At 45.4% G+C, this 12,527-nt stretch overlaps 1 protein-coding gene across 4 annotated transcripts in view; it reads left to right on the top strand.

The window, feature by feature from the left end:
• The window catches only part of STK32C (serine/threonine kinase 32C), a 103,508-nt gene that overhangs the window by 42,148 nt on the left and 48,833 nt on the right, over window positions 1-12,527 (top strand). For all 4 annotated transcript variants that reach the window (XM_076339281.1, XM_076339280.1, XM_076339279.1 and 1 more), the window contains one exon: window positions 11,740-11,795. Coding sequence is in view for 3 of the 4 variants with exons in the window: in XM_076339280.1 (XP_076195395.1) it covers window positions 11,740-11,795 (56 nt within the window). In the remaining variant the exon portion in view is untranslated. The remainder of the gene's footprint in view (window positions 1-11,739; window positions 11,796-12,527) is intronic.

Below are 12,527 nucleotides of genomic sequence, written 5' to 3'. Positions count from 1 at the left end.
GCCCCAGCCCCCTGGGTTTTAATTTTCTGTTGGTGGCGGCCAGTCTGAGAGCAGAGAGGTGGTGGCACGGGCAGCAACATCCTGACATGTTGGTATGAAATTTAAGATGGGTGACTGGTGTGGCTGCTGTACTAAGGTGACTTTTAGAAGAAAATAGTTAAGGGAGCATTTCTCTGAATGGGCTGCGGTAACAAAAACTCTCTCGCTGGCTGCCTAAAAAGCATTTATCTGGAGTTATGTTTAAGGACATGAAATGATGAACTGGCATCCCATGAGGCTAGGCACACAACCCCATAAAGGGGAAAAAAAATCCTGCATCAAAGGAATTCCTAATTAAATTACTTTCTTAGACTTTTAAAAGATCCATCTCTTTCATATATCTTTTAATTTAATTTTGGAGATGGTTCTTGAACTTCTACATCCCCAATTTTCTTACAAACTTTTTAAACATTTCCTTCTTTTCTTCTTCGCCGTGCTTTCTGCTTCATCACAAGAGTCCCTTGTGCACTTCTGGTTCATCTGAAGTTAGTAGCTGCCTTCTCATAAAACTTGGAGGATTGAAGCTGGCTTACTATACTAGTAATAAGTCCTTCCTGGAAACAGTGTATTTCTTCACTGGCTGGGTTTTATTTCTCATTACTAAAGGTTTCTGCATCCTCCTATGAGAATTCCTTAATTGTATTTAAACTGGCATTGCTCAGCAAACCTTACCACTGCAGAGCCAAAACATATGGTATGTTCATAAGACATAAACATTTTTCCCATGGATGGAAGTGAACTGAGGCTGACAACACTCAAACTTTCCTCTTGTGCTGAGCAAAATAGATCGTCAGCTTTCAGTTTGAAATGGAGATGGCAAAGTTGCCCCAAACTTTATGTTCAGACTAGTTTTTGAGAAAACTTGGAACATTTTTTAAGATGATTTTTCTTTTTGAGAGTGTTTTCTATCAAAACCAGTTTCAACAGAAAGCTGTCTCTGAGCTGTAGTGAAAAGCAAAGCGTTCCCTCTGCAGCACTGCGAGGGTTCTGGCGCGGCTCACTTTTCTGATAGACCCAGTAATGCAAGCATCAAATAAGCCTTCTAGTAAGCAGGGGTGGAGAAGCGCTGAGGAGTCGTCATCCAGTGTGAAGTATTGAAGGAAAAACTGTCAGGCAGTGTGGCGGACGTGGCTGTGGTTTGCGATGGGTTGTGTCCTGGAGAGTCACGGCAAATCTGCTTTGCGAGGGTGGTTGCTGAAGCTGGGTGCTCTGGCACTCGGAGGGGTTGCAGCCCAGCGCGCCGGGGCGGGTGTGCGGTGATCATGGCTGGGGAGTTCACCTCTTGTGTGGTTGATGCGTGGAGCTGTGCGAGGAGTGGAGAGAATGGGGGCTGTAGATTCAGCAGCATTTCAGAGTAAATATTTGGGTATTTTACCTGAAATCCACATTTTTCAGCAGAGATAGCAAAACTTCATTTTGGGTCAAACATTTCATTTTGTGTAATTATTTATTCTTTTTAACTTTTAAAATTAAAATGCAAAGGAGGTCTTATTGTACAGAAAAGTACTGTCAAGGTCAGTTTTGAAAACATTCCAGAAGAAGAGAGACTTTCCCACCTCCCTACACACTGTAAAAAAATAAATTAAGCTGAGGAAATGAATGAAATATTTTGGTATAGCCAGCTTTACAATTTTTGTTGGAATAAATTTGTCTAAAATGGTTTCGCTTCACTAAGGTGCTTTCTGTTCACTTTAGGGTTTTTAGCAGTCACGGCGTAGCCCTGAACACAATACAACCTAAATATTTTATAAGGCACCTGAAGTCATGCATTTATCATTTATGACATATGTTGCAAAAACATTAAGTAACATTTAGCAGATGTTTGTTGCTAATGTTATGCTACTATAAACATGTGCTGTAAAGACTTTTTTTTTTTTGGTAAATCAATTTTAGTTACTTGAAATAAAATTTTCTAAGCTGTAGAAGTGGGGGAAAAAAGCAACAAAACAACTAAAGGCTAGAGTACACATCCAATCTGTCAGCTTGATAAAAGGTGGAAGCTGAATTTGGTATTTAATTAGATTTATTTTCTAACGCAAAATGCCATACCTTCAAGGAAGGAACGTTGTAGTACATTTTAATGGTAATTTAATGGGTAAAACGTTTACCTGCTTGGCCCATTAGAAACTGGTTGTCTGGTTTTGGATTCCTAGAGAAGAGGACTGACACTGAAAAGCAGGACGCCTTGCCTGAGCTTTCTGCCTGCGCCACTGACACCTCCACCGTCCCTGGGGCCACTCGCACCTTTCCCATGCTTGCCGGCCCGCCCCACGCTCCCCACTTTCCTTCTGGTGGCTTTAACCTGGCCTCTGCCATCTCCTCCTCTCCCCAGTGCACCATGCGGGGAAGCCCTTGGCCAGGGGCTGGGACGGTGGTGTGGGGAAGGAGAGCATGGTCTGTGGGCACTCCTCAGGGACGAAGCCTGGGGCTGCCTGCAGCAAGGTCGGTCGGCGTAGCTAACCCCCCGACGCTGTGCATGGCGTGTGCTGCTGCAGTGCCCAGTGGCTGGGAGCTGGGTTTCCTTCAGAGCAGCGTCTCCTCCTCCAGCACCAGCTTATTTTGCAGGTTGCTTGTGCCCCTAGACGTGGCCCTGCCTGTCTTCAGTGGCGAGATCACACTTCATTCTCAGTTAAAGAGAAGAAAGGGGAAACGTGAACAATGAGGAGTCTTTCTGTCTACTGCCTTATCAGTCCCTTCAGGCATATATATATACACACACATATATGTATATGGTGTGTGTGTATATATACTTCTATAGAAGCCTTTTCTGCAAGCATTTTATATTGAAAATATAAAGCCCATTAGTTAGTGCAAGTGTTGGGTGCATTGTTCTCAAGGCATGATCCTGCTCTGATGCAGACTATAACTGAGCAGCACTGTGCCCTTTATTTCTGCCAACTGAGTGGATGACCCCAATTCCTGGCATGTGAAAGCCCAGCGTGGCAGCTAGCCTGGGCTCAGGAGGAAGGCTGGCAGCGGGCGGTGCGGGGGGGAACGGAGCTGGCCTTGAGAAGCGAGGAGGTGACTGAGGGGAGGTTTGGTTCCCTCTTTTTTTCCCCATGCCACTGGAAAAATCAAACTTTGTAATTATGATGGAACCGTCTCAGAATTAAATGGCTCAAATGACCTTCCTGATCCTCTTGTTCTATTCTGGGATAAAGAGCAGGGAGAGATGAAGAAAAATAATTACTAGTGCTGTGGTGCGAGAAGTGGTGATTTTCCTGTAAAGCCAGCCGGGCAGCGGCGTGCCTGAGCTGGCAGAGGCGATAAAGGAAGAAATGACACAGAGCCGTAGCTCAGCCTCGTTCGGTCCAGTCCTCCTCCCGTTTTTCCTCTTTCACCACCAGCGTGACTGTATATTTCCACGGTATGTGGCAGTGTTGGTGGGGGGGCCCCAGTGGAATGCCTCTGAGTAGGGTCCTGTCCCTGCAACTCCTGTTTGCTCCATCCCGTGTACCCCCAGAGACTGGGCAAGTTGGGTGGAATGTCATAGATGAGCTTACCTTTGTGTAGTGCCAGCATGTGTGATCGCAGGCACTTTAGGCTAAGCTTAAATTATTTGGCATGGAAAATTAGCTCGGCGCCTTTTGCTGTGCCCCATGAAGCCTCCTCTGCTGGTACGTGGAGAGGTGGAGCTGGGGGTCAGGCTGGCCCAGGAGACCGGGCTGGTGTGAAGATGGGGAGTGCTGGGGAGGTGGCAGAGGACACCCTGCTGCTCATGTCTGGAGGGGCAGTGCTCGGATCATCATGGCCTCATGGATTTAATGTCATATTTAATAATTAATTTATATGCCATTCCTGAAGAGTTTGTGTTATCAGCTTTACTCTTCCTCCACCCAGGGTTGCTTTTTTCCCCTTGGTTTTTTTCCATCCATGGTCAAAAATAATAATAGAAGGTATGAAAATGGGAAAAATCTCATCTTTCCTTCACTACGTAATCAGCAAAGGTAATCTAGACTATCAGCAATGCTCAAATACCTACTAGAGCTCTCAGCTCTCTGCTCATCCGTGTGCGTGTAGCCTGGGCAGAGGGCCTAGGTCCGAGGCCGGGCAGCAAGGGGTCCCTCCAAGAGCACCAGTCCTTCCTCACTCTTCCCCCCAAGGAGGAATTTTTCACCTGGCAGGTGGGAGAGGCACTGGGATTGCCGCTGTGAGGGCAGAGACTTATTTTCTCTGCCACATCAGCCTTTCCTTGCAGGGTCCTCCTGCGTCTAAACCTGCACCTCAGTGTTGGCTTCTGAAATGTGTGTCTGCCCCAGGAAACAAGTCTCGGGTTTGTAACAGTGACACATCCAAGGAACTGGGATAAAAACGGTCTGTTCCTGTCGTTCCTGGTAGGGCTTTAATTAGCAGTCCTTTCAGCCCAGATAAGACGATACTGTGATCAAATGGCTTCAGCTCTGCTCTACTTTAGACTCGGTGTGCTGGAAGAGTTTGTTTATTTGCCAGGGAGATTTTATTCCAGCTGCATATAAAGTTTTCCCTTACAAATGTAACATGATGGTTCTGCCCCAGAAAGCCTGCAGTCGCTGTTCTTCAGAACAGATGAACTTGTGTCCATGGTGGAGTATAGCAGCTTGTATTCCGGGCAGCAGCTCCTTGAGCTTTTCTGCAGGCAGAGCCCCTGGTGCAGGAAGGTTTGCTTTTGGTGGGTGTCTCTGCTGCCTGCCAGCACAGCACCTGCCTACTCCTCATCTGAGCGGTCATGGGAGGACGATGGGGTAGTCCGTGTGCTTCGTCCTTGGCAGAGCCGCATGGCCACCTCCCCCAGAGACCCCACGCTGGGCTGTTGGCACCTGCCCCCAGCCTGGCTGGTGGTCAGTGGCCAAGGTTCCCAGGCCTGGGAGCCATGAGGTGCTCTGTCTGCCACAGGCTGATGAAAAAGCCTTGGCTTTGCTGTAACAATCATCATCTTTAGGAATAACATCTCCATACATAGGCTTAAAATAGTGTATTTTACACACAGACAAATGCATACTTTCAGTGGTGTCCAATGGAGACAATAATACTGTAGATGCCAGCTGTAGAGATGTGCCTAAAGGTTTGCAGGCTGTTGCCGCTTCCCCTCAGCACTGCGGCGGTCTGGAGGCCGTGCTGCCGTGTAATGAGACCTTTACCTCCGTGGGCGGCCCCACGCTGCCCAGCGGATCGCTTGGGAGTGCTGCGGGAAGGCCTCAGGGGCTGGGAAGGAGTGACCCCGCTGGGGCCCAGCAAACCCCCAGGGACAAGGGAGCGAGGTGCTGCCAGCCTGGAGCCTCCCACTCCCACCCGGCCTGTGTGGGGACGGCTCCAAGGCCGGCCGAGCCCCAGTGCTCTGCCTGGAGCATTTACATGGGTAGTGGGGTGAATCCCTATATAACATTTGGTATTTTTCAATACCACCACTCTGTAATTTGCTTGGAAGCTGTTTAACAAGCGATACCTGCATAAAACAGGCCATTTACCAGAGAGTTTTGCTGAGAGGCAGTACCCTTCTAGAAATACTAGCTGGACATGTGGGAGCACGGAGGAGCAAAACCGTCTTCGGCATTGGCCTCAGGGCATCAGTTACTGGTTTCATCGGAGGGCTCTGGTGAGCATTACGTGCGTGCTGCCCTTCTGCAGCCAGCCTCTGAAAGCATGTCTCACCCTGGAGCTAAGGGAGGCTAATTGCTGTGAAAGCTGTGCAGCGTATGTAAACAGCCTTATTTGCCCATCAGCCTGCATATGTAAAGCACACGCTTGTCTCCTGTGCTTTTGGCCAAGACCACTGTGAACTCATTTAGCGCTCGCTAATCTGCACCTATGGAGAGCTCAGCTGGGTGGTTAATGAATAGCCCATTTGCCTCCCTGGGTTGTTATTACAAAGTAACATAGTTTTTTCTAACAGAAATAGCATTTGTAAAGCACACAGAACAAAAGGGACAAGGTGCTGTGTTTTTCTCTGCAATCTCTAGTGCCTCCTGAGCTCGTTGATGGAGAAGCAGATGAATGTAATACGCTTCCACTTGTTTGGAAGGATTCCTGGCCAGTGCAAGCAGTATTTTTGCGCTAATTAGGAATGGTTTCTGGCCAATGCAAACATGATTGTACTCAATATCAATAACCCAGTCTTCCTAAAATGACTTTGCAGTTGCTTTGCATGGTATATTTGATTCTGTACGGAGTCGCAGAGATTAATTTTTAATCATATAATAACTCACTGTTTTTACACTACTTCCGAGTTGCTTCCTAATAGTATGTTTGAATCGTTAGTTTCTAAAGGGGTTCATTTATAGTACTGGGCTTGTATTATACCTTTAATTTCTTTCATTATCTACCAGCATTCCCTGAATTCCTGGGTAGTTAATGCTCACTTGAGTTTCCTGTCAGTCACATTATACTGTATTTCCATTTTTCTCACCCATGTAATCTTCTCTGTGGATATGAATAGGCAAACCAGATCAGCCCGAGATGTTGGAGACCAAACATATTGCTTGTGCTTTTCCCAGTGATAGAAAGGAAAGCAGTGGTTTCTTGCGCTGTATGGAGCCTTCCAGTTAGTTAGAGAAAAATGGATGCTTTGCGTTCAAAGGGTTTCAGGCTTGGGGAGGACTGCTGATAGCATTCCCCATTGACCTTTGCTCCCTCTCTCCATCAAATACCTCTGCTTTTTCCCCCATGTTGCTTTACCTCATCTCTAATCACAAATCTCAGTTTTGATCTCCCCGATCTTCCCGATCTTCCCAATTCACTCAGGTTCATCCTCCAATTCGAAAGCTTTTCATACCGAGTCCTCCCTGTCCCTCCTGTTGTCTTGCCTCTCTCTCTCTCCCCCCCACTGTTTTTAGCAGGCTCACTGCTTCTTTGGAAATTTTCTGGGGTTTCCATGCCTACATTTCCCTGGTCTGCCTGATCCCCTTGCTCAGGCCCTCCCCATCACCCTAAAAGCTGCTCCTAATCCCAACATCTCTTAATCCTGCTGTGGTTCCTTTTCATCATCCGCTGACTTTCACGACCATTTTCCCCCATTGCAGTGCCCCTGTGCCCCATGTTCCCCACAGGCTGTCCCCCTCCTGGCAAGGCCTGGCTGGCTGCCCTCTCTGTCCATCCACTGCCTCGTGGTTTGCAGACGTGGCCTTTCCTTTCTGGCTGGAATCGATGTGTGTGATGACTTTTAAGTCTAAGTTGTAACTCCCTCTTCTGTGAGCTGAAACTCTTGGCATTTTGTGGCAGCAAGCTTGTGGTTACTGTGGCCACATACTGATGTTTCTACATCAATTACCGTGGTGCTTTCTTCCAAAGCTAGATTGCAGTAATATAATAGATAGACAAATACTATTAATTATGCCGACATATAGAAATACATTGATAGAAAGAGAAAGTTGATCATGCCATACGAGCCCTACAAATTTGCTGTTACAAGACTCAAAAAATAATTTCTTAGGTCTTTAGCACTGTAGAGAATCATTCTTGTAGTTAAAACTTCCCTGTTTTTGTTGATGAAGCTGGAAAACATGCAGATAATTAGTGAAAGGTTGACTTGATCCTTAAAATGTGATTTTTAATTTTCTGTTTTCCCCAGATTTGAGGATATTGGATACCGGGTTTACTAACTGCATCCATTGTTTTCCTACTATTGGACATTAATACCAGGTCCTGATGTTGAACCCTCACAGGGTGTCCACTGTGTATCTGAAGTTTTATGGTAGATTTATCTTGCCATACTTCTAGATAACTTGTAAATAAATGCAGAATAAACAGCCAAAATAATGAAAACATTCCTAATTTTAACATAGTAAAGAAAAAACCTTCATTTTTTTGCATCTTACATTGAGGCATACTTGTCCTTCTGTATAAAGAATTTTTGCAGAGAAACATATTCTTTATTCTGTTTATTTCACTGGAAAATAAAAGCTGTGCATCCAGTCTGCTTTATCACACAGTACATTTTGTGACTACAATGAAATCTTAATTATAGAGATGTCACTGCAGCACCTGGCACTCTCTTGTGAAGTGGGCTGGACTGGGCTGCGTGAGGTTTGGTGAGGTCCAACAGGCGCGTGAAACCCTGCCATCCTGCTTTTCATGCATTACTGGAGACTGAGAACAAAACCACGCTGAACTAAGCAAATCCAGGTCATGGTATTTATCTTTATTTGTGATTCATGGTTTGTCACTTGAGAGTCAGGAAGAGGCATGTCTCTCTCGCGGCAAATACCAGCGTCTCATGTCCAACAGTTCCACTTATGTGTGAAGGTGCTATATTGATAATGAACTGTTAGAGGAGTCAATAGGAATAATTGGCGTAGTGTTTTCATGAGGAGCTAACAAAATACCCATTGGGGCATTTCAATGCAACAGATGGCATTGGACTGTGGTGCGACCAAGTCAGCATCCTTGCACCGCAGTGCCACACTCCCTTGCATTTGTACATTGCAGATCATTATAGAGTAGAATAGAATAGAATAGAATAGAATACAATACAATACAATAGACTACTTCAGTGGGAAGGGACCTACAACAATCATCTAGTCCAACTGCCTGAGCAATTCAGGGCTGACCAGAAGTTAAAGCATGTCATTAAGGGCATTGTCCGAATGCCTCTTAAACACTGACAGGCTTGGGGCATCAACCACCTCCCTAGGAAGCCTGTTCCAGTGTTTGAACACCCTCTTGGTAAAGAAATGCTTCCTAAAGCATCCCAGGTTTTCAGGTCCCTCTTCCCCTCTCATGGGTTCCTCCAGTTCAACCTCAAACCAAAACCATTTCTGTACTTACAGATTGTGACTGTCAAAACTGTGCCACGCTTAAGTCAAAGTAGTGGGTGAGTATGGTCCTGTTAATAGGCAACAGCTGTCATCTCCTGCTGTCTGGGAGCGTATGTCATGAAATCCTCCACTGGCATCTATGACTCAGGGTCGTACCAGTCACCCCCAAATAATCAGCTCTTCTAGTTGCTGGTGAAAGACAGCTTTCTCTTGTCAGCTCACAGAAAGTAGAGTCTCTGGAGCATACGTAATTGTTCCAGGCAGATTCAGGACTTCTATTTTAGGGATAATCACATATTCTGTAGTGATATGTTATCATTTGTAAAAATCGAGTGTATTGCGCACAAAAAGCAACATGCTGCTACTATGATTTTCTTCCTCAAATGTTGAGATTTGCTTTTTCTTTAACAGGATTGCTTACTAATTCCTGAAGAAAATAATGAAACTGAAAAAACAGTCAGTGCCTGTTCATCTAACATCATCTGAACTTCAAATCAGCAGAACTGTGTATTTAATTTATTAAAAGTGACATCTTTGCTGATAGGTTCAAGGGCCTGGTGAATATTCATATCTAGATTTGTTTCTTGACTGCTGACTAGAGTATGCTTTCTAGATCAGCTGTAGTCATGGATACATGGAAATGACACTTTTGGTTTTGTTTTCTCAGCGGCAATGATTTTTTACACAACATTCCAAACATTGTAATAAAGAATTGTCAAAAACTGTCCTCCTGGAGTGATCAAGATCATGAGCACTTGCACATGGTTTAATTGCCAAGAAAATGCTGTGCTTTAAAGGTGCTCTCTGTAGCTGGGTTTCCTCTTTGAGTATTTCCTAGTGACCAAAATTCAATTAATGGATGTGCTTGCATGTGAAAAAAATTGGATCCATTGCCCCAAATGCTTCAGCATTGTGTGTGTTAACGTTTTGGATTTCAGAAAGAATATTTATGAACAAGATGTAGCTGCAGTTACACATTACTCACTACAGTTTCTGATAGGGGTGGTAGGAAAAACCTCACTAAAATGCTGCCTGTGGCTGCAGGTTGCTCCTTCCAGGGCTGGGTTTTGTCAGACGGGAGGGAGCAGGTGACCAGTTTGCAGCTCCTGCAGCGTCTCGGATGAGCTGGTCACTGGCTCCAGGCGTTACCCGTGTCCTTCCAGTGTCTCATGGCTTCTCAGTCCAAGACCCATCAAGTCCTGCTAAAAGAAAGTTGTTCACCCACGGAGAAGGGGAGTGATAAGGAGATGACACACCACCCGTGTAGCTGAGCCTTTCCTCCGGAGGCGTGGGAGGCCGTCAGAAGGATGGGGCGTCACTGGTTTCCCCATGTGGTCTTTCATGGAATCTCCTGGAGTATCCCAAGGGAGGAGACGGTGCATCTGCCCTTCAGTGTTGCTTATGGAGTGGGGGGGAGATACATAGTAGAAGCTGGCCCAGACTCTGTTTTCAATTTCATTTGGCAAAGTTTTCCAAGTTCTCCTGCAGAAAATGTCCCACAAAAGTGACAATAACAATATTTTGGATATAAGCCTAGCACAAAAGGGTAATAGGAACTCCACGGGCATGCGTGGGCTTTTGATTCATCCTCAGAGATGACAGATGTGCATTTATTTAAGATCTGGGAGTGGGACTCGGAGTATTTATAGTGAATTCTTTGCTCCCACTCTTCCTGTGTGATTTTGGTCTCCACTGTCAGTCAAACACAGGTTCAGTGCACTCTGTTGACCACCTCATGCATCATTCACGCTGCAAATCCCCAAGCCCATGCCAAGCATTTCTTTTTGTCCGGCCTTCAGAGCTTTCTAGGGAGGAAATGTTGAGGGTCCCTTTGCACAATCAGGGTCTCATGGTAGAAATGTCAAGGGCTGACGTGTGGAGCTGAGCAGGGTGCAGCTCAGTCCACTGGTGAGCTCCTCCTAAACACGTCCAGCTGCTTCGAGAGCACACTGGGCTTAGAATAGAACAGAATAGTTCAGCTGGAAGGGACCTACAATGGTCACCTAGTCCAATGGCCAGACCACTTCAGGGCTGACCAAAAGTTAAAGCATGTGCTTGTGTGGCAGCCAGCACTTATGTGCAGGGTGTGTGCGCACCATGGGCTTCGTTTGCAGCCCTGCAGCTTACTGAGCTGTGAGGACATTAAGGAACTGAGGTATAAAGAGGCAATTTGTGAAATGGGAGTAATGCTGTGTCCTTTACATTGGCTTTTGTGACAGTATTTATTTGTTTGTCTGTGAGGCACTCCAACTATGTGGCAATGGGGATTATCTCATTATTAGTATAAACAGACCTGTCTTTTTTATTTCTTTAAGACTGATATTAGATTAGATCACAGCAATAGTTTAGAAAAAATAATTTTGTTTGCAGTGGCTGCTGATCAAAGCAGTAGCTGAAGTGTTATAGCTGTACTGTCCTTTCTTGTCATTACTCCTCACTGGCTCTGGAAAAAATAACAGATCTGGTACAGATGGGTTTGCACATGAAGAGAGTGGAAGTCAGTCGCTGTCCTCTAAATGTCGTCCTTTGGAAAGCACAAATACCAGACCAACTGGCTGTTGAATGTGCACAAGCAATATGGAGCCAGGCGTGTGGAGAGCAGCGGCCGCCCGTGGTGTGGGGCATGCGGCTCACCGGCATTCTCTGCTCTGCCGCGCTCTGAGTTTGCTCACGCGCTTACGGCATCTCTCTGAGACCACTCTTGTATTGACACAGGTCAAAGCTGTATTTTAGCTGGTGCTAAACCACTTATTTAGTAACCTAATTCAACCTGTTTGCTAGTTACTTAAAGCAGGCAAAAAGAGACTGTTGAAAGAAAAACAACTGCTGCCCTGCATCTTCCCTGGGAGGTGGTGACTTTTAATAAAAGCTTGACCAATGCTCTTTAGTTGTCTCCTTGTCTTCTTTTTAAATGTAAGATCTTTGCAGTAAAGCATTTAAAAATTTAAATTCTTTTTTCTTTACCTTGTAGTGAACTTCGACCACTTCCAGATCCTCCGGGCGATTGGGAAGGGAAGCTTTGGCAAGGTAGGCTTGAAGGCTTGGTCTTGAGTTTGCATATTATGTTTTATCAGGTGCCTGTTGTCACGTAGTTATGGTTTATTGAAACAGTAACGGTGCTGAAATAGGCTATTTTTATTGTCAGATGATGGCTGCTAAGTAAACACAGGAAAAATGTGTTCAGGAAAATACCTTGTTGCCATTTGGCATTGCTTTAATTCTTGGCATCTTGGTGAAACAGGTGTATTTTAAACTCCCACCACAATTGTGACCATTTCGTGGCAAATATTCATTACGTTTTCTGTTTCCTGAGAGAGTTTACAGGTTGTGAGAGGGGACAGTAAGTCATGAAGGTGTTGGAAGTTGTTCTGGGTGATTGACTGAGCTGGCACGATGTGCTCAAGAGGGTTCTCTGAAGCTCTGGGCTGTTTTCCCACTCAGAAATGAGTTATGCTGAAGAGTTTTTGTTGTTTATTTTTAACAAGTTTTTTTTTGCCAAGCATGTGGGAGAAGGTGGGAGGTGATGATCAAAAAGCTGGATAGCTCTGGAAATCAGTTACTGGTTGATTTCCTAGTTTTATTCCTTTTTCATTCCCTTTTTCACTGACTCTCACTCAGTCCCTGTGTAGATAACTTTTTGCTGCTTCTGTCGTGGCATTTTACACCATTTGTTTGCACTGCAGGCACAAAGTAAGGTGTGTATGTGTGCGTGCATGTGTGTATGTCCTTGCACATGCACGGGAATTCATTGCATTGGTA

This window comes from Aptenodytes patagonicus, chromosome 5 (assembly GCF_965638725.1).
Source record: "Aptenodytes patagonicus chromosome 5, bAptPat1.pri.cur, whole genome shotgun sequence".
Taxonomy (NCBI): Eukaryota; Metazoa; Chordata; class Aves; order Sphenisciformes; family Spheniscidae; genus Aptenodytes; species Aptenodytes patagonicus.
The sequence above is the reverse complement of the archived record's forward strand: the minus strand, read 5'-3'. Positions and strand labels throughout refer to the sequence as shown.